Here is a 21,869-nt window from a genome sequence, read left to right on the forward strand (position 1 = left end):
ATTTCACTGATTAGAGTTTCTCAAGACTTAAAAGAGGACTGAGGGGGGGAGGACTGGGGCTGGTAAGGCAGCAGGTCACTCAGAGCCAAAAGGAAGAATGAAGGGAGAAAAGACAAGACTGCTGTCCTGGCTGAAGATGGCCCGGGGACTGCTCACCAGCCCCTCTTCGGGGTTTTCCTCCTGCAGGATGTCCGGCGGCCCTTCTTTTGTTTCTGTGGGCAGCCCCACCAGAGCCAGGGGTTGGTGACAGGGGGCTGGTCACCAAGTCTCTTACCCTCAGGTTCCATGAGGAGAAGAGTCCCCTTCCTTGGGGGAGAGCTTCCGACTCCATGGGACCCCCATCTCCTCTGCAGTCTTTTGTCTGAGCTGGAGAAGAGCCTCTCCAATGGCAGCCAGGAGTCCCTGGTCTGTAGTGACTTCTCATCAGCTGGGCTTGTCCAAGGATTCCGATTTGTTTTTGAGAGAAAGGAAAGAGGAAGGGAGAGACACATACAAACAGGGAGAGAGTGAAAAGGAGAAGGAAGCAAGTGAGAAACACGGAGGCAGATAGACCCAGACAGATGTTGGCCTGGGAGGCAGGAGATCTGAGTGTCTTTGGTAACTCCTTTTCTTTAGACCTTTATTATTTCCTGTAAAATGAGGATGTTGGGGTAGCTAGCAATTCTTTCCGTTTCTTTGAGCTCATTGTTCCTTTTTGTGACTTGTGAGGAGCTAAGATGGATGTGCAGAGGTTCCCTCTCTTGAACTTGTATTGAGAAGCAGCATTGCTCCGTGGCTGTGTCAGTCAGGAGAGGCTTGGTTCTGCTGCATAACAAACAGGCCCAAATTCTCAGTGGCTTAATCAATAGAAGTGTATTACTTGCTCATGATGTGGATTACTGGATTACATGTCCAGTGTGGATTGGCAGGTGTCTCTGTTCATCTTACTTCCTCCAGGCTGGTCGTGGCTTCATGTCATAGGCGTGTCCACTACAGCTGCTACAGTAGGTGGAGGACACTGTGACTTGCTTGCTACTTCGGTCTGGACAAGACACTTTCCTTCTGCTCACATTACATTGGTCAAAACATGTCACAGATCGATGCCTAACTTCAAAGGGGGTAGGGAATCTGCGTGGAAGAAGACAGAAATATCATGGAACAGACTGTTGTCTACTCTAGGGATTAAGACTATGTGAGAATCAGAAGATCTGGTTCCAAGCTCTGTTTATAATTGTGTTCTTTGGTCAAGTCTCTTTGCCTCTCTGATGTCTTATCTGTAAAATCGGTACAAGAACAGTGCTTTCCTTCTAGGGTTATCGTTAAGACCCAGTGAGCTAAGATGTGTGGAAATGTGAAAAGCAGAGTGCCTGGTGTACACTATGCTGGCAATAATCGTGTCTATTATTATTGAAGTACTGGGGGAAAGAAGATAGAGGTGTGATTTTGATTGTATACAAGCGCTTTCTTCTTAAGAAAAAACATTCCCCTGGTCCCTCTACTCTCTGGGAACCATCTGTAGCTGGTTCTGTTCTGGGAGCCCCACTCTTGGAAGTCAGGAGACTTGCCTCTGATACCAGCTTGCTGGGTTACCTCGGAAAAGTTACTTTCCCTCTCTGGTTCTCGGTTTTCCTTAGCAGTGAATCGAGGCGGGTGGATTCCTAAGGGGACTTCCCCAGCGATGACAGTGATGATGATAAAGACAGTGACTAGATGGCAGCTGGCCTTGTGTGCCAACCCTGTGCCTGGCAACATTGCCTACATGTTGTCCTCAAACGCCTGTAGGCGGCTACTGTTTTGTAACCATTAGGCAGAAAAAGCAGAACTTGCAGGATGTGGTTTTAAAGCTTGCTCTGCCCCCAGATGACATTAGAGAGAGTCCCGTGTGCCTTTTCTAGTCACACTTGGGTAATACAAGAGCCTCTGGGCAGTAATCAATATGCCCAGTGCAGTGAACTTGATGTTTCGCCCAGAGTTAGTTCTTCCCCCTTGTCCGCCCTTACTGGGCACCAGGTGTGGATGTGAGGGGCAGGGGTGTTTCAGTAGGTTTTTCTCCCTCTTTTCCTGACTGATGAGAAGAGAGGAAGGAGGGAAGGGATGGGAGCCTTCCTGCCTGCCTGCACCACTGTGAGGTTGCTCTGTGTGGGGGCACAGGTATGGGTGATATGACGTCTGAGCTCTTTGCCAGAGGAAGGTTGTGGAGGCATCGAGTGCTGTTTCCCCCTGCAGCACTTTGTGGGCATTTTGGAGGCCTCCCCCCCGACCTTGAATCCTGAAGAGTCTCTCCTCATGTTTTCCTTTGGGTGGGTGACTGCAGCTCCGTCAGAGGCTCGGGACCCTTTCTCGGCCTGGGCATCCCTTGCTCCCTCCACCTCCTTCTGCCGAGGCGGTTCAGCCCTCCAGGGGGCCCTCTCGGATAGGATCTGAGGCAGCCTTGGGGCTGACTCTCTCCCCTGGGTCTGCGGGAGCCTTATGTGCTCTTGGGCTCAGCAAAGCCAGGGACTGAGGGGGCCAGTGCATCCCCTGTCTGTTCCCCGGCTGGCTTCTCACTGTGTGGACTTCCGGGCCCGTGCCAGGCCCGTTTCTCACGTTTTCCTGCTCCAGCCAACTCTCATTGAGCTGAGCAGATGTGACTCACGTTGGGTCACTCCAGATGACTCACACTGGGCTGAGCAGACTCCCTGAGATGAGGGGAAAGCCCTGGCAGGTGGCATTTGCAGCAAAACAACTCTTCTCTCCAAGATGCCTGTTAGAATCCCCTACTTTCTTATCTTTTCATTCACTTGACATGAATATGTGTGTGTGTGTTGGGGGAGTGGGGTGGGGAGAGGGGTAGTTTAGAGCCACAAACAGTTTTCAGCCATCTCTGTCTTTAAAATATTTTTAAACAGCTAATATATATTCCCAATATAATATAATCAAATATAATGAAATGACATTACATTGATGTAATTTAATACCATAACTTCCCCTATTTAAAGTATACTGTTCAGTGGGTTTTAGTATATTTACGCTTGTACAACCATCACCATAATCTGATTTCAGGACATTATCACCCACCTCGAAGAGACTTCACTCATTAATAGTCACTCCCCACATCTTTCCCCACCCCTGCCCTAGTCTACTTTCTATCTCTATTTATTTATCTGTTCTGCATAGTTCATGTAAAAGGAATTATCCAGTATGTGATCTTTTGTGGCCTTCTGTCACTGAACACGATGTTTTCAGAGTTCATCTGTCTTGTAGCATGTGTTGGTTCATTTTGATTTGCTTTGCAATACTCCATTATATGGCCATACCACATTTTGTTTATACACACATCAGTGGATGAATATTTGCATTGTTTCCACTTTTTGGCTATTATGTAGAATGCTCCTGTGGGGATTCGTGTGTAATTTTTGCATGTCCTTATGTTTTCATTTCTCTTGGGTAGATATCTATGAGTGGAATTGTTGTGTTAGATAGTAACTCAATGTTTAATTGTTTGAGGAACTGTCAGACTGTCTTCCAAAGTGGCTGCACCATCTTACATTCCTACCAGCCAATGTATGAGGACTATAATTTCTGTACATCCTCACCAACACTTGTAATTTTCTATCTTTGAAACTCTAGCCATCCTGGTGGGTGTAAAGTGGTGTTTTATTGTGGTTTTGATTTGCGTGTTCCTAGTAATTAGTGATGTTGAACATCTTTGTTAATTGGCCATCTTCTTTAAAGGAACATTTATTTACATCTTTTATACATTTTAAAACTTGGATTCTTTGTCTTTTTGTTATCATTATAAGAGGTTTTTTTAATATCCTGAGAATATGTCCCTTATTAGATATATGATTTGCAAAAATTTTCTCCTATTCTGTGGGCTGGCTTTTCACTTTATTGATGTCTTGACGTCAGTCATCCCTTTTTACAAGCCCTGCCTTACTTTTGGAATGTGTTATTCATTTTCCTGGGGCCTTTGTCATAACTGGGACCCAACTCCTTCCATATGAACACTTGCTTATGAGTGTTCCCATTTTACAGGAGAGGAAACTGAGGCAGTCACACAAAGGTTAGGGACCTTGTCCAGACAATACCCTTAGTAGATGTTGAAGGCAGGATTCTGGGGTGGATGGAGGTCTGGAGCCAATCAGGGATACTGCTTCCCGTGATCTTAATCTGAGAGATTATACATCTGTAGCCTGAAATGCTTTAGGCTGCTTCATCTAATCTCTTTCCAGCCCTGGAACTGGTGCCTGGACTGGTCTGGAACACCTGCCCCATCACACAGAGAGGGAGGCTGGGTTTCAGGTCCTTGGATGGCGGGGCAACACCAAAGCCATGAGTCCTGCCTCTTGGCTACCTCAGCCACCTACATGGCCCATGTCCCTGCATCTACTGAGGTGAGGGGTGGGGGGATTTGGGTAGCAGAAAGTGGCCCCTTTGGGTATGGAGTGAGGCAGTTAATGGAGACAACAGCCTCCATGCCCTCTTAGAAGAACACTTGAGCACTATGGTGAATGTTTACCCTTGACATACTTTCACAGGGTGTGACATTCTTGCCTTCTGAACTCTGGGGTAAGACGTGGAAGAACCAGTTAAAGAGGGGAGGACAAGATTGCAGATGGTCCCAAATAATTCTAGGAAGAGGGTCCAGGGGTCCCAGGGTGGTACGTCTGCCCCTTGTCTCTGAGCAGGGGGTTTTAAGGGGTGATTTTCTAAGCACAGGTGCCGAGAGCCTGATTTTATTTTATTTATTTTTTCTCGTGCAGCTGGCTTATAGGATCTCAGTTCTCCGACCAGAGTTGAACCCCGGCCATGGCAGTGAAAGTGCAGAGTCCTAACCACTAGACCACCAGGGAACTCCCCCAAGAGCCTGACTTTTGTTGGGAAGTCCTAACCTAACTGCTGGAGGGGGCAGCCCTTCTGGTCTGGTCAGGGGTGGGGGAAAGGGCAGGGAGGGAGAAATTCAAAGCTGTTACTGGCAGCTTCAACTTCTGTCGCTGTTCTATCACAGGGCTTAGACTGCAGCAGGAGGGATCTGAGTTAGCCACCTGGGAGAACTTCCCAGCTGTGAGTGGGTCGATCAGCTGTGGCAGGGAGGTCAGACCCTTGTCCTCTTGGCCTGTTTGGGCAGAGATGTCGAGAAACAAGGGACATGGGCCTCAGTGTGGGGTGGTCTCCGTAGAGATAGTGACAGAGGGGTGGGATGACTTCTTGAGAAGGATCTGGGTCTCTTCTATTCCCCCAAGAGAGAGTTCCCTCCTGACCTGCTGGAACGATCAGAGTGCCGAGAATTTAAGTGTAGGGTCGGCCTGACCTTGTGGGTAAAGAAGACGACTCCACCGCTCCAGCACCTGCCAGCCACCTGCTTGGCGCTGCCCTGGTCGGGTGGGGCGGGGTGGGTCGGGTGCCCTCAGACCCTGAGCTGGCCTGGCTCTGCGAGGCAGCTGGCAGGCTTGGAGAGCGGTGTCTGCCCACGGAACATTCAGTAAACCAATACCCTCCCGACTAAATGTGCCTTTGGTCCTCCGTAATCTCTGCCATCGGGTGGAGGTTGGAAAACCGGAGCCACACTTGGAGCGGACGCAGAGCTCTTGGCCAGTGGCCTGAGCGGCACGTCTGCCCTCTTGCTGCGCTCAAATATCAAGCTCCAGCCCCGGGGAACAGGGGAACGTGCACTCTTCCCCCACCCCCACCACTCTCCCTGCTTCCTCTCCTGCCAGACCTGCAGACAGGTGCAAGTTAGCTGGACCCGGCGAGACCCCAAGATCTAACCACGTCCAAGAAAGGAAATTCAAGCTTCCATTGATCAAATACTTTTGGTCCCCAACGAAGGCTGCTTTTCACCCATCATTCTCTTGCTCCCTCCCCTCCTTCTGCTTTCCTTCTCTTCCTACTCTCTCTCCTTTCTTTCCCAAATACTTAGAGAGCACCTACTAGATGGTGAGCCCTGGGCTAGCCCGGGTGCTGTAGAAAGTCCTCTCTCGGAGTTGCCTGCAGACAGGGAGGGGAGGGGGTGTGGCCAGATCAGACAGGTGCACCATCTTCCTTGACCCACAGTCAAATGGAGAAGATCTTGGCCAAAAGCCAGGCTTCTCAGGAGAGAAGTTTCTGGGGATGGTGGTGATCAGAGGTGGATGGCTTTGCAGAAGGACTGCATCTGTCTTGGGCCTGAGAGCATAGATAGCATTGAAAACAGAATTGTTTTTCAAATCAAAAGTGGCCTAACAACATTGCTCAAAGGCTAGAAATTAGAGGGAAAGAAAGCCATCAAATTGCTCCGGCCTCCTTGTCATGCTGCCTGGTCCCGTGATGGGCTGCGTATTAGGAGATCAGTGGGATGCAGGGGTTGGTGAAGGTGAGAATGTTGGAGAAGGTGGAGGGAGGGTGAGAGGAGCTCTGAGGAAACGTATGCATGGAGTCCAGGAGGAGAGAACAAATCAGGAGATTAAGAGGAAAGACAGCACACAAAATCCTGCAGTGGCTGGGTCCCTGGAGCCTGGATCTGCTGTCCAGTGCATGTGGCTGAGTGATGGGCATGGAGGGTGAATGGAGCTGGTGACAGTTGTCTCTCTGGATTATTCCTTGTTGGACCTATTCAGGCCCTGGGTGCTTCTCCCTGCCCTTGGAGGCTGTGCCTGGCTTCTTTCTCCTCGTCCAGGCCAGCTGGCCTGCGGCTGGCTCGAAGGTGCTATCTGAGGCTGGTTTGCTCCTGGGCAAAGTTCAGCTTCTTTGTTAGTGGTGCTGGTCTTCGGGTCCATCTCTCCGTCAGCCTGTGAGATTCAGCACCCTCCCTGGAGCGTATCTACGTCTTGCTCACCTCTCCTGCCTGCTAGCTGCTGCGCTTCTCTGCAGGCAACAGAGCCCATCCCTTTTGGTCCACCCTCCCAGGCCCTGCTTCCTGTCCCATGGACAGTTCTGAGCCCATTTGTGGGAAAAGGTTTCAGTGGATGTGGGATCCGTAGGGTGATCTGTCCTTTCTTCTTTCATGATTCCCCTTCCTCTACTTCCCCAGCTGCTCGTGGGTGATTCATCCCCCATACATCTCTTTCTTCTCTCCGCTCCTTCCCCTGCCAAGTTCAGTTCAGATCAGTTCAGTCACTCAGTCATGTCTGACTCTTTGCAACCCCATGAACTGCAGCATGCCAGGCCTCCCTGTCCATCACCAACTCCCGGAGTCCACCCAAACCCATGTCCATCTGGTTGGTGATGCCATCCAACCATCTCATCCTCTGTTGTCCCCTTTTCCTCCTGCCCTCAATCTTTCCCAGCATCAGAGTCTTTTCCAATGAGTCAGCTCTTCGCATCAGGTGGCCAAAGTAGACCTTCTAAAATCCTGGCAAAGTTGCTGAGCTCACAAACCTTCCATAATAGGCAGCCTCCATCGAGGTTAAGAAGGACAGTGTCTTAGAATGGTCTGAGAAGGGGCAAAACCCACATCCTTGGGAGGCAGTGGAAGCACCATAGTGGTTGACAGCGTGGGCTTGGGACTCAAAGCTGCCTGGGGTCAAGCCCTCTGTTGACCTTGGGCAAATCATTTAGCCTTTCTGAGTCTCAGTGTTCTACCTTGTAAAATGGGGACAAGGATATACTTTTCTTGTAGGCTCTGAGAATTAACTGATATAACAGATGGCTGCTCAGTTCTGTGCCTGCTCTGTAGTAAGTCATCAGTTCATGTTAGTTGTCACTGGTGGTATTGTACACAGTGCTTGTCTGAGTTTGCTGATCCTGGAACAGCTGTAAAGATGCTTCTTTCTCTTTCATTTGAGAAAAGATATCAGGATGCAGGAGAGTGAGAATGATGTGATTATGGGTATAACCTTGAATCCACTGTATTGAAGAAGAAGAAAAAAAGAAAAAAACAAATCATTTGTTCTTTGGCACAAAGAACTGTCTGTGGTAACACTCATTTATTCAACCAACAAATATTTATGAAGTGCCTACTGTGTGTCACTATTCTAGATGCTGAGGATACAGTAGTGAACACAATAAAGATCCTTGCCCTTGTCGTGATTGTATTCTAGTGGGAGAAGACAAAGAATAAATTTTTTTTAAAGATATATTTGATGCTTGGATAACACAGGTCTGAACTGTGCAGGTCCCTTATATACAACTTTTTCTCCACAAATATGATACCTGTATTTTCATTTTATGGATTTTTTTTTTTGGCCACTCTTGGTGACATGTGGAATCTTAGTTACCTGATGAGGGATTGAGCCTGTGTCCCCTGCAGTAGAAGCTTTGACCATCAGGGAAGTCCCCCATTTTATGGATCTTTGTGGTGAAAAGTCTGTGTTCAGTTAGAGATTACAATATGTGGGATCAAGAGAACTAGTCCTGATTCTACCCAAACCATTTCAACTTCTTGCCCTTTGGTGAGTCATTTATCAATTCCTTTGTTTTGAGGGCAGAAAAAGCAGTATGTGGATTTTTGACTGTGGGATGTGGATGTTGCGTGGGTCATTGCCCTTAACCCCTGCATTGTGCAAGGGTCAACTGTATGTAAGAGAGCATGTTAGAAGATGATAAATACTCTGTGAAAAAAATAGAGCAGAGTAAAGGGTGATTGGGGGCTGTTGTTGGTTGGGCACTGAAATGTTTTAAAATTTGAAACATTTAAAAAGCTTATCAGCCTAGGCTTCACTGAGGAGGGGACATATGAACAAAGAATTGAAGGAGGTAAGAGAGTCACCCAAGCAAATATCTGAGGAATACCATTCCAGGCAGGGGTGAGGCGGGCAGCAAGTGCAAAGGTCCTGAGGCAGAAGCCCACCTGAGATGTTTGAGAAACAGCACAGGGGCCAGTGTGACTGCAATGAAGATTGTAATAGGAGTTGAGGTCAGAGGTAACCGGGACCAGATCATTTAGGGTCCGGTAGGCACTGTAAAGATTTGGCTCGTACCTGAGCTGTTTCATCTAATGACACATCGTGGAAATCTTTTCATAATAGCACACAAAGAGCCCTCTCATTGTTTTCAGCTGGGTAATATTCCACTGTGCATGGGTACTGTGTTTGATTTAACTAGTATTTTATTTAACTATAAATAACACGGACATTTAGGTTGTTTTCAATTTTTTACTGTTTTGAAAAATGCTGCAGTGAGTAACCTTTTGATTTGTGCATAACACCATTTCATTTGTGAAAATCTGACTGTAGGACAAATTTCTAGAAGTAGGATTGGCTGGATGAATGTATGCATATATAATTTTGATAGCATCAACTTGACTTCCATAAGGGTTGTATTAGTTGACGCTCCCAGTGAGCAATTTGATTAGGGACTAGGAGGAAAATTTCTCTCCCTTCTGCATACCTCCTCCACATGTGAGCTTCTATTTTGTGTGTGCTGTGGCCTCTGACTCTTTGTGACCCCATGAACTGCAGCCGACTAGGCTCCTCTGTCCATGGAATTTTCCAGGCAAGAATACTGAAGTGGATTGCCATTTCCTTCTCCCGGGATCTTCCTGACCCCAGGGGTTGAACCCGTGTCTCCTGTGTCTCCTGCATTGCAGGCGAATTCTTTACCACCGAGCCACCAACGCAGCCACAGGGGGTGGCTTCCATTAGGTGCCCGTTATTTTCTTTACTCCTCGTGACCCTCCTGTGAGCTGAGTATTCTTGTTCCCCTTTCACAGATGAGCAAACAGGCAAGAAAGGTCAAGTAATATCCCAGTGTTTACACAGCCAGAAAGATGTAGAACTGGGGTTCTGATGCCTGCCATTCCTCACCTTGGCTTCATGAGGATGAGAGTCTGAGCCACCTTGCCTCTTGTCCCTCTGCTCCCCTGCCCCGTGCACATGGGCATGTGGACCTAGCACTACTGCGCCTACATCCTGGAGACCCTTGCCGGCCAGCGACAGGTTGGGAAGAGGCCAGCCCTGGGGACCTGTGGTCACACTGGCTGAGGTGGCCTCCCCTTCTGTCCCTCCCAGCATCAGCCCCAGTGGTGAGACCTGGGAGGCTGCGATCTAGCTAATTCTGCTCTGGGTGGGGAGCTCCCCGCCGTCGTCTGCTGGGTCAGCTTGTTCCAGGGATTGGGTTTCGGCATTTCACTGATGAAAATAAATCAGCCTCTTTACTGCCGTGCGTGGCCCTCGGAACCTCTGCAGCCTGGCATGTATTTCCAGACTTCCTGTAAGTCACTGCTTCTGTCCTAGCCCCCAGGGCCTCTGTGTCTGCTGCAGAAATAGCCCTGGATGAGCTTGGAGCCTGGAGCCACCCAGGCAAGACCGCACAGGAGAGGAGCATCAGGTTTACCGAGTCCAAGGGCTCTGGGACACAGACAGTGCCAGGGGGAGCATCTTCTCTGTGTTGGATCCTTGAGCATCTAGAATTGGCCAGGATTTCAGGGACCCTTAGCTGACTGTACTCTCCTATTGCACGGAGGAGTACACTGAGGCCCATCCTCAATCACTCCTTGGTGCTCTAGCCCTTTGACTCCTAGTCTACTACTGCTACCGCCAGACAACACTTTCTCTAGGCCTGTGTATCATGCCGTGACCAGTTTGGATTTGGGGGGCTGAGTTGGAGAGAGTATGTTTTAGCTACAGCTGGCAGGGTAGGGGTCTGACTTCTAGGAAAGCTGTCTTGCTTTTGAGGGACATGAGAATGGGGAATTGGGAGCAGAACTGGATTTTCTTGAGGTTGAGGAGAATCTTCTGTCTGCATACCTGTCCCGATAGGGTAAGTGACCATGGTGCGTGAACAGGAAAGAGCAGGCAGCTTCTAGAGCATTCTGATAAAGCCCCAGCAGGTTCTGTGTGCAAAGGGGACCTGAGAGTCTCAACAGACTCCCCTTTCACCTGCCCCTCCTTTTTTTCTGTTCAAACATTATTTGCCCCCCAAGACCCTCCTACAGGGACATGCGGCATCCTGCCCCAGATGGCAGGCCCACTGGATTGCCCTCCCACCCTTCAGGGCCAGGGCCTGGTCTAGCCCCAGCCGGGTTGTGCAGGTTGCCAGCAGGGCCCCTTGGTTCTGGGAAGCAGCGCAGAGCAGTTGGTGGATGGGGGCCAGGAGCTACTGGTGGCCTTTCTCATTCTTTCTCCTCCCGGTCTGCGTCTTCACATCCTTACAGCTTGTCGATGCTGGTGCTCGTTGGAGACTTTCGCCTGGTGTTGCTTTGATTGCTTAAAAAACTGTTAGCAGCAAAGTGTTCTTTGATGTTTGTTCTCCTTCTCCAGGGGCAGTGAGATCAGATTTTGTTATGAAAGTGCAAAGCTTCTCAGATCCTTCCTTCTCCCTTTCTGCCCCCCTCTGTCTGTGTACTGCTTGACAGCCTTGGAGAATCAGGCAGGCGCTCTTTACAAGGATGAAAGCGGCCTGGGGTGGGGCCCTGGCTCCTGTCCAGGCCTGTGCCCCGTGGTGCTGTCTCTTCTGTGGGTCAGGAAGGTCACTCCCAGCTTGTTCCTCTTCATCAGGGCCTTCCTGCTTCTGACCCACACCTGCTCATGTGTGTGAGCTATGACACGAGTATTGGGAGACCCCCACAGAGATGCGTACTGAGCCCCCTTGTACTCGTGATTGCAGAGGGACCCATTTGGGAAAGGAAGCAGAGACCCCACCCAGAGCCCCCTTCCATCCCCGTTCCCACATCCTCTCAAAAACAGAACCACAGAGAGCCCCCTGTACACACGCATCACTCATGCATGGAACCCCACTGACCTCCCTGCCACTGCACACCCCCACAGAGTGAGGGGAGCTGTCTTTATAAAATATGACCAATCTGGTAACCAGTACTTATGTGAGGTACTTAAATGGGCCTGTTAAGTACCACCGACATGGGATTGACCCCAAGTGCAGAGATGGGTTCCTTGTGTCACTTGTGAACCAATGCTGGGGCAGCTCCCTACGAGTTACCAGAAATGCCTTGAACCCTGGCAGCATCATTCGGATAAATGGCTAAAATTCCCAGGAGCCACTTCGATGAGGACAGCACCCACTTGGATGTTGTAGTTTGGGTTTGGTTGTTCTAAACCAGTGTTGTGATTTGATCGTCACTGTCTACTCCCTTCATCCCATCGGATCCTCCAAGCTCTCACTCTTTGCCCGTCTCTCTCTTCCTTCCTCCTTCCTCTCTGGGAAACAGAAAGAGCTTGAGCGTCAGAGTCAGACTGGCAATGTAATCTTGAGCAAGCCACAGCCTCGAAGCCTCGGATCTCTCTATCAAGGATCTACCTTGAAGGGCAGTTGTTGAAGCAAACAGGAAAACATCCATTAACTGCTAGCACACAGTAACAACTCGCCCACCCTGTTCTGTTGTGCTGTCTCATCCTTCCTGGCTCCCCAAGCCCCACGTCCCACTCCCTACTCTTCCGCCGTCCTTCCCATGTGAGGACTGCTACCGAGATGGTGTTGAGGCCCGGGAGGAGATCCAAGTGGGGGAGGCAGGAGGGAGGTGAGTGGATCTACCTTGACCCTTGTCCAGCTCAGCCGTCTGCCTGGGAGTTGGCGATTCCCTTCCTGAGTGGTTCTCGGGCGCTGAGGCTCCTGCTCGACTCTCAGGGAACATGTTTCTGAAGCTGGCCCTGTCCGCTGCCTTCCTGGGGGACTGTGTGGAGGCCTTGGAAAGCTGGGGCCGTGCTGTGCTGGAAGGCAGGGAGATAGTCCTGTGGGGTGCGCTGAGACTTGTTTCTGGGCTATACCCCGCACCCGGCCCAGGCAATGGCCTCTCCGCAGGGTCCTTCCTCCCTCTCCCCCAAACCTTCACACCACATCCCCTGGAAAGTCCAGGCCTCTCTCCTCCTTGTGTTCTGCTTAGAACCAGAAGTCTGAGAGTTCAAAGCTCATCTTGCTCTTATCTCTCATCTTACCCCTTTGGAAACTGAGGCTCAGGAAATGACTTGGCCAAGGTCTCGTGGTGAGTTAGCAGCCCGCTGGGTTTGGGACCCAGGACTCCCGAGTCAATCCTGAACTCTGTCTCCCCAGACTCCCTCTGCCCTCACTCTGGCTCAGCCAGTCTTGGCTGTGGCACCGTTGACATGGGCCCGTTCTGTGTGTTGGAGGATGTTTAGCAGCATCTCTACCCACTGGATGCAATAGGATTTCTTCTGGATGTGACAACTCAAGAATTTCCAGCCATTTTCACATGTTCCCCGGGGAGCACACCACCCCAGGGAGGACCACTGTCTAGGTGTCCCTTCAGCCTCTGTCTCTGAAACCTTACGTCTCCCACTAGGGAGGGCGTGAGGTATTCCTTCCTCGAAGATGCTCTTTTCTGCTTCCTGCTTCCATTCGAGGATCAGGCTGCTGGGAAACTAGAGCACTCAACCATTTTGCTACTTTAAAAAAAAATTTCTTTTTTTTTTTTTCGTTATCCTGGGTCTTCATTGCTGTGTGAGGGCTTTTCTCTAGTTGCAGTGAGCGGGGGCTACTCTCTAGTTGCAGCACACGGGCTTCTCATTGCAGAGACTTCTCTTGTGGATCCCAGGCTCTAGGCATGCAGACTTCAGTAGTTGTTGCACACAGGCGCAGTAATTGTGGCTCATGGGCTCCAGAGTGCAGGCTCAGTGGTTGGGACACACAGGCTTAGTTGTCCCAAGGCATGCGGGATCTTCCCAGACCAGGGATAGAACTGATGTCCCTTGGATTGCAAGCTGGATTCTTAACCACTGGGCCACCAGGGAAGCCCCATTTTGTTCCTTAAGAGAAAGAGCAAAAAGCCAGGTCTGGACAGTTGCCATCCCTCCTTCCTTGTGGTGCTTGGTGTTGAAGCTGTCTCTGGAGGTGGGAGACAGGGTGGCATTTTCGGGCATCCTGTTGGTAGTAACAGATGCCACGACGGTTCCAGAGTTTGTTGATTGAGCAACATCACATCCTCAGAGTCTGGGCCATTTTGTGAGACTCTTCTCTTTGCTGGTCACTCGTTGCCATGAGTTTTGAGCAGAGAAAGGACAGGCCAAATGATATGTCCTGAAGCTTAAGCATTGGGAGTATTTCATCTGGGCTGAGTGAGCTGGGGTCACCGAGGTGCTATTCAGGGTGGGGCTGGGTAGGGAAGGAGGACTGAAAAGCGGATGTCGGAGTGGTGCTTGTTTATATGTGGTGCCTCATTGCGAGCACGGCTGTGTGCTTTTCTGCTGTGCTGAGCACTTTACACACATTGTATCGATCTTTACAATACTCTCTGAGATACTAATTTTATAAAGAAACTGAAACTCAAAAAATTAAGTAATTGGCCCAGGGCTGCACTAAGCTAGTTAAGTAGTAGTGTCTGTATTTAAGTCAGTGTCTACATGATCCCTAAGCCTTTGTTCCTGGTCACTGTGTTCCTGGCAGATGCTGAAGTGAGACAAATCAGAAGGGCTGGGTTTAATTTTAGGTTGTATTACTAAAGGCATGTGTTCCAGAAGCTGGGAGGCGATAGTGGTGCCTCTCATAGGTCACATGGGTTGTCCCTTGCTTCAGAGTGATAAAAAACCTCTGGTAGCAAGTGCTCAGGTGGTGAGGAGAAGCAGAGGGAGGTAGGGCGGACTCAGGGGCTTTGAGGGCAGGAGTGGGGAGGATTGTCTGTCAAAGGAGAGACTCAGGAGGATGTGCACATCACATTCAGTGTCTGAAGCTCTCGTGTGCAAAGATTTGGCTTGTCTGAGCCACCCCATTGGGTACCACAAACTTAGTGGAAAAGTTAAGGAGCTAAAACCTGTTAGAGCCACCTCATGATGCAATGGGCTTTGGGGGGTAGATAGTAAGATCCTTATAACTGAAAACAGTTTAGTATAGCTAGGACTTTTTTTTTTTTTTTTGTCCAAACCTGTCTGCCTTGCATGCTCAACTGGAGAGTGTTTTACAATCCCGATTCCCAGGTCCTACCCCTGACAATGGGCTTCCCTGGTGGCCCAGATGGTAAAGAATCTGCCTGCAGTGCTGGAGACCTGGGTTTGATCCTTGGGTTGGGAAGATCCCCTGGAGAAGGGAACGGCAACCCACTCCAGTATTCTTGCCTGGAGAATTCCATGGACAGAGGAGCCTGGTGGGCTACAGTCCATGGGGTCGAAAAGAGTTGGACACGACTGAGCGACTTTCACTTTCACCTTCACCCCTGACAATTCGGCTTCTGGTGCAGTTAGTCCCTGGATGGTACCAGGGAACCATAGGATCAGATTGCTACTCACAAGAGATTGTTGTATGATGATGTTTCCAAAGTATGGGCCAGACTGGTAATTATATATGAAATTATTTTAGGTGTATTTATTTTAATGCGTATTAGAGGAGGAAGTATATAGCTTTCGCACCAAATCTGTGATATCATGGATATTGATGCCTCGAGCTACTTGAAGTTACATTTATTTTCAAAATTTTACAAAATCTTATAAAATGATACTATTGATGGGGCTCAGGTGTGCAGATGAAGGTGAAGCGTGTGTGCAGATAAAATCTAGGTTAACACTGTTGTGGGGAAGGGGTGAGAGGGTGGACTGGTTGACTGTAATCCTTTCAAGAGCCTAGTTTGTCCGTTAGTTCTAGAAGGTTCTGTGGAGATAAGCAGGATAATTGCAGTAGTTTGTCCAAATTGTCATCTTACAACTGTGCTGAGGAGCCTGGAAATCCTTCTGCCCCCAGTTTGGAGCCTGGGGCATGAAACCCCTCTTCTCTCGGCCTCATTCTTGATGGTTTCTGTGAAGTCTTCATCCCTGGGCTGGGGGCCTCCTCATCTCCTCAGTGAAGATGCTGTTAGGATAGGGCTGGGACAGAGTACAGGGCAAAGGGCACCATTTTTGTTCTTCCACTTACTTTCCTTCTTTACGCTCAGCTCTTGCTACCAGTGGTTTTTATCACTCTGAAGCAAGAGACAACTCATGAGGGCTCTCTGACCTATGAGGCCTGTCACCTCCCGGTTTCTGGATAACATGCCTTTACTAATACAACCAGTGTAGCCAGTGATGCTGACAATGGGCAGGGGCTGACTGGGGATGAGCCGTCTGCTCTGAAGAGGGAGAAGTAAGTGGCCTGTGTCTATTCTGGCTCTCCCTCCTGGGCCTGCAGTGCCTGACCTGGCAGTGAAGGGTCTGGGCATCAGCATGGGGAGGCTGTAGAGGCACTTTAGGGTGGCAAACTCACCGGGGCTCTGCAGGGGGACACCAGGCCCTGCAGCCCCCACTGGCCTGGCTGCAAATCCCTGGCCTGTGGGCGTGGCTTTGGTACATTCAGTTGATGTGCAGATAAGAGGTGGGCTTTGGCATCCTGCTGTCAGGGACTGCTGGTACTTTTAAGGGCACATCAGGACGGTGGTGGGGACTTTGGAGAGCGCCTTTGGCTTCTGAGGGGGCTGTTTTGGATCTGGGTGCCTGGGTGTGAGGGGAGATGTCACTGATTATTCCAGAAAGTTGTCCTTTCTGCCATTCGTGGTGGTCACAGGTGGGAACAAACTGAATACGAATGACCAGTCACCTGGAGGCCTCTCAGGTGGCCTGGCAGATCAGTATCCTTGACCAGACATCCACTGGCCTTCCCAAAGTCAGGTTTCAACAATGGTCATGGTTCCTGGGCCAGAAGCCAAAGCTTTGCACTGAGAGCCTCACTTTGGGGCTCCTTTCCCCCTCCTAGCAGCCTGCCTGAGTGATACCCCAGTCCCTCCATTCAGGCCCTGTGGTCACCTCTGGGAAATCCAGGAGCTCATGGGTTTTTTTCCCCTTTTATAAGCCAAGGAAGTGTCCTGGCTCCTAGACTCTGCCCTGTGGAGGTGGGAGGACGGGTGAAATGGAGGGGGAGAGAGGAAAAAAAGACTTCCACCTTATTGTTCAGCAGCTGGAAAATTGTTGTCATCTGTTCTGCCTTTCATTTGCTGAGAATGGGAAAAAAATGTGGAAAAATTTGGGGAAATAAATCTCAGTACCCTCATAGGAACTCTCACCCTTCTCTCTACCTCACATCCCAGCCGTTTTGCTTCCACTTCTTCTTTGGGTCCTGGGGCCACAGTGGGTTTGGGACTGGGGCTGGGCTGGGGTGGTGCTGGGGCTCTGCTGGGCCAGGAGTGGGCTGGGGCCGTTGCTGGACTAGGATGGAGCCAGGGTTGGAGCTGGGCTGGCCCGGCCACTTCTCACTCCGTGTGGAGGGCTTGGGAAGCCACTGTGATGTCATTCGAGAGCTGCATAGCTACAGGATGATAAGTGAAGCCCTGGGGACCCAGCTGGCTGAAATTACAGACAGAGTTTTATCCCACTGGCTTCCTACAAGCCAGAGTGAGGCAGAGCGAGCTGAGCGGAGAGGGGGAGAGAGCGAGTGAGAGCTGGAGGGAGGGAGGGTGTGTGTGTGTGTGTGTGTGTGTGTGTGTGTGTGTGTGTGTGTGTGTGTGTCTATGGGCAGGCAGGCGGCACTTGCTCCTCCCACCCCTGACAGTCCGAGGGAGCCTGAGTAGGACACAGACCGGCGGCGGTCGTGGGAGCTGCAGCCATGGAGGAATTATTTGAAACTTGAGGGACGACGGGGCACTTCAGAGCACGTCTTTTCCCTTCCCTCGCTGCCTCTCTGTCCAGAGGGTAAGTGTCTGCCGGCAGGTGTTTCTCCTGTGTGTGTCCTTGTGTGGCTCCCTGCTGGGCCTGGGGAGAGGGTGTTGGGCAGCTTCTGGGCCCCGGGGGCCGGGATCTGCGGTGGACCTGGACTCGGGAAGGGCGTGTGGCTCTGTGGGGGCTGCGGCCAGCAGTGTGCTGCCTTTGGGAGCAGATGGAGCCGACCTGGCCACCTCCCTCCTGGACTCGCTGCCCTGGGACATGGAGGAGCTGCCACCTCAGATCTGAGGGGTGGCTGCGTACATAGGAGCCGGGGGCAATGTGTCTGAGCCGGCCTCGCTCTTTGGGGTAATGGTTCATGGTGGAAGAGAATGGGGTGGGCAGAGGGCATGTGGTGGAGGCGTTGACTAGCCCCTGAAAGATTCCCGCTTGCTCAGGACAGCACCCCCCACTTCCCAGTTCTGTGACCTGAACTTTGAGGCACCCTACCCACCCCAGGGCTGACCATTCCCCCCACTGGCCTCCTGTGGGCTGCCATTCATGGCTTTTCCCCAACTTTGCCAGGACTCTTGGCTGCTCGACAGTCCCCCTAGCCAGGGATCTGATCTGTGAGTGTCCAGGCGGGTGCCTTGGCCTGGCAGAGAGGGACCTGTGTTGTTGTGGGCTCGGGAGCTATTTTTACCGTCCGGAGTGTGCCTGTGATAGCCGCTGCCTGAACAGGCCGAGGGCGGGGAGTGGGAGTGCCAGGCTCTGCCCCTAGTGCCTGGCGTGGGAGCCAGAGGCCAGGCTGGAGTCAGGAGGCTGGCCCGGCAAGTTCACATTCACCTCACAGGATTGGGCGGGCCTGTGACAGGGGCAGGTCACTCACTTTCCAGGCCCGGGTCCCTCGGGTCTGAAATAAAGGCCACCAGGAAGTTTTCTGTGCCTACTCCCTCTCTCTGGAGGAATTCAAGTTAAGATGGTATCTGTGTAAAGAGTGTGGGTCCTTCCTGAGGAGGGCCTGGGGACACGTCTGTCATCACCGCTTGACCAAGCCCCGTGTCTTATATGGTGAGGTTCTTAGGCCACAGTCCCAGCTGTAGCGTACCCCCCGCCCCCCGAGGCTCCTCCGGCCATCTTCACCTTGAAGTGCCATTAGGGGGAAGAGCATTCAACTTGGAGGCAGGCAGGCAGGCGAGTCTGTATGCCCTCTGCTCAGGGTGACCTTGGGGGTTTCCCAGAGCCTGTGGAACAAATGAGGGGTTGACTGTGGATTAACTGAGCCTTCGAGGCCCTTCAGCTCCCCAGATCTCCTGGCTTTTAAAATGCTCTCTTGGCTCAGCCGACTTGCTTGGTCCCTCTCAGACCTCCGTTCCGCTGCCTCTGAGCGCTGGCTGAGAGCCGTGGGGCAGTAGCGCTGGTGGGAGGGGGGCTCTGGTTTCCATTTCTGCCTGAATGCTGGCTTTCTCCATCTTCTGAAATTCGGATGGGACTGCCTTTGGATGCGGGGCTTAGCGCCTTGCTCGTTCTTTCTTACCTCAGCAGCTCTGGCGGGTGGCGGCCAGTTGTGGCTCCTCCCTGGGTCCACAGAGGCAGGTTTGGGGTGACCCTGGTGAGGTCCCTTGTGCAGGGACCAGAGCCACCTGTGAGAAGAGGGATAGAAGCCCTGGGAAGAAGCTTGTCCTCTGCTCTCCACTCCCGGAAAGTGCAGTAGGTTCCCTGTGAGGGCTGCTAGAGGAGAAGAAAGACAGGTGTCTGCCCGCCCGGACTCCTCTGTCCCTGCCGCCAGCGCTTGTCACTGTGGCACCGTGGGCTCTTCCCGGGGTGAACCTGCGTCCCTTGGGCTGCACCTGTCGCCTGCCCTCTTTGTCTCTCGGAGGCCGGGACTCCTCTCTGTGGTTCCCCTTCAGAGACTCGGGACTTCTCTTCAGCCCCAGTTCTGAAGCTCTTCAGATCCCCCGAGGAAGCCCATTCCCATGTAGGAAAGTTCCAGAACTCTCTGCGAGCTGTTTTGAACAAAGGGTGGCCTCAGGCCTTGGCTGGCTCTGAGGGGTTGTGTGTGTGTCCGGGTGGGGTGGGGTGGGGTGGGCGCAGCGGTCAGCCTGGGTGGAGGCCAGCACTGTCCCAGAAGGGCCGCAGGAGGCCACACTTGAGCCACGGGGCTGAGGTTTCCCGCAGCCCTCTCCGCCGTCAGCCCTTCGTCACTCACACACCTGCCCTGAGGCGGCTACGGCTCAGCATGTTGCTCTGGGCTGGGGGCTCCTTCTCTGGCTCCTCCTGCTGGAAGGTTTGCCTTCTGTGTGTCCTCCCGTTTCTCCTGGATGGAGCCTGGTGTTCCCCACAGAAGTCCAGATGACGGGGATGAACCCCCCCAGAAGCAGCACCCTAACTGTCATAGGCATATGTCTTAATTTAAGAACCGTGTGTGGACTCTGGGGTGCACATCACCCCCTGAAATGATGTGCAGAGTTTGTGTTTGTGTGTTTTGGGGGGTAATTCATCAGATACCCCCAGGGGTTCTTGTTTAAGAAAGTGAATGTCCCCTGGACGGGGCCGGAGTGTGACTGAGGAGTCCAGTGAGGGATGCTGTCGGGTGGGCTATGACTCAGCCAATTGCAGGGACCTCCATGGGCGCAGCCTATGTCACCAGTTCTGTAGAACACCCCTCTCATGATATTTTGGTGGCAATGTGTCTCTTCCCATTCAGGGAAGCTTGGGGTCCACCTTGAATCCCTAATTTTCTTCTTCTCTGGATAGCAGTGAAAGAAGAGCATCTCAGTGTCTTACAGGAGTATATCAAACTTTAATGTCATGCATTGGTTTCTCAGATGGTAAAGAATCTGCCTGCAATGCAGGAGACCCAGGTTCGATCCCTGGGTCAGAAAGATCCCTTGGAGGAGTGAATGGCTACCCACTCCAGCATTCTTGCCTGGAGAATTCCATGAGCAGTGGAGCCTGGCAGGCTATAGGCCATGGGGTCGCAAACCAACAGACAGGACTGAGTGTCTGAGCATGAATGTCCTGCAAGAAACACTGATGGAACATCTAATGTGTACCAGACCCTGCACTCTGTAGGGTCACCCTGTATAACTACGTGAGCAGTGCATTGAATTCTGTGCTCTCTTCACATACACCACATTATGAATTGTACTGTCTGGGAACTAGGTACTGGAGGATTGAGGGAAAGAGGTAAAGGCCTTCCTCAAGGAGTTTAGTGGGGAAAACAAGGATGGGCAAAATTAATGAATGTCTGGTGTGACCAGTGTTACAGTCATGGGAACAGGGCAGTGGGAACATTAAAAAGTTTATCTGGGTCTGGAGGACTGTAGGAAAAGGGGAAGGCTGAGGGAGGCTTCCCAGAGAGGTTCAAACTGAGCCTCCAGGAGGAAGAAGAGGTTTGCCAGGGAGGTTGATAGTTGTGGGAGCAGGGTAGGGAAGGGACTTTTAGGAGAGCGAACAGCATATTCGAGGCATATTCGAGCTTATAAATAGTAAGAGTAGAATGGGGCGTGGTCAGAGTATTGAGGACAGTGAAGATGAGGCTTCAAAAGGCAGGCAGGGGCCAGATGATAAAAGGTCTGCATGTATGAGGAGGGAGGGGGATTGGGCCTTACTTTGTGGGTGATGAGAGGTATGAAATGGAGACAAGAGAGGTTAGTGTGCCCGGAGGTTTCACGCCCAGGTCAAGGTGCTCAGTTCCTGAATCTTGTCACTCGGCAAACCTACCAGTAAGCATCTGAATCTTCACCTGATGGGCTGGAGGCCAGGCTCCGCATGGTTTAAGTGGTTGAAGTAGCTGAGTTAGCTATTAAGATGGGGGCCATTCTTCTGGGTGATGAGTGTGTTTGGTGCAGGGGTGAGGAGGGAGGGGCTGCTTCTCCTCTGCTTTTTCTACGGAATCACATCCCTCTGGCCTCCCTGGGACCCTTCTTCTGGCATTCATGTGCCGCTTCTCAACAGCCCCAGCCCCAGTCCCGGCCCACCCTCTCCCGTGGCTGGGGAAGAGGTTGCAGCAAAAGGGTTAACGTGCCCAGACCTTGCTCCCCTGGCTGCCTCCGGGCCAAGCCTCAGAGTTTGTCAGAGCTCACCTCCCTCCCTGACACACATGGTTTTTGATGCCTCATTCCCACGGTTAAGGTGCTGAGAGTCCTCTCGGCTTGCTGGGGCCCCCGCCTGCCTCTAAACCGCCTGTGTCTGGGGTGGGCACCATGCCCCTTCCTGTTGGCAGCGCATTGATTTTCTTCCACTTTGGTTGGTCATCACTGCTCTGGGTAATGTCTTTTAATGAATTGTTCTTATGCTGGATGTGGACCCAAAGGACTTCTTATCATGAAGGGCCCCATCCTGAAGACCTTAATAAATCACTCATGGTGCACAGCAGGCCTGTTGTGGGACATGGAGGGGATCTCTCTTCGCTGAATCACTTTCCTGCAGTCCACTAGGCTGGCATCCTTTCTTTTTCCTGGTTGGCCTGTCTGCCCTGACATC

The 21,869-nt window shown here is 51.5% G+C and overlaps 1 protein-coding gene across 11 annotated transcripts in view; it reads left to right on the forward strand.

The window, feature by feature from the left end:
• TNS1 (tensin 1) overlaps nucleotides 1–21,869 on the forward strand; it is a 207,940-nt gene that overhangs the window by 131,639 nt on the left and 54,432 nt on the right. Inside the window, exon 1 of one of the 11 annotated variants that reach the window (XM_043910100.1) lies at nucleotides 6,479–6,500. The exons of the other annotated variants lie outside the window; for them this stretch is intronic. Coding sequence (XP_043766035.1) covers nucleotides 6,488–6,500 — 13 coding nt within the window. The 5' untranslated portion in view covers nucleotides 6,479–6,487. Of the gene's footprint in view, nucleotides 1–6,478; nucleotides 6,501–21,869 lie in introns of those variants that run through there. 11 annotated transcript variants of the gene reach the window in all.

Source organism: Cervus elaphus, chromosome 8, assembly GCF_910594005.1.
Source record: "Cervus elaphus chromosome 8, mCerEla1.1, whole genome shotgun sequence".
In the NCBI taxonomy this organism is placed as follows: domain Eukaryota; kingdom Metazoa; phylum Chordata; class Mammalia; order Artiodactyla; family Cervidae; genus Cervus; species Cervus elaphus.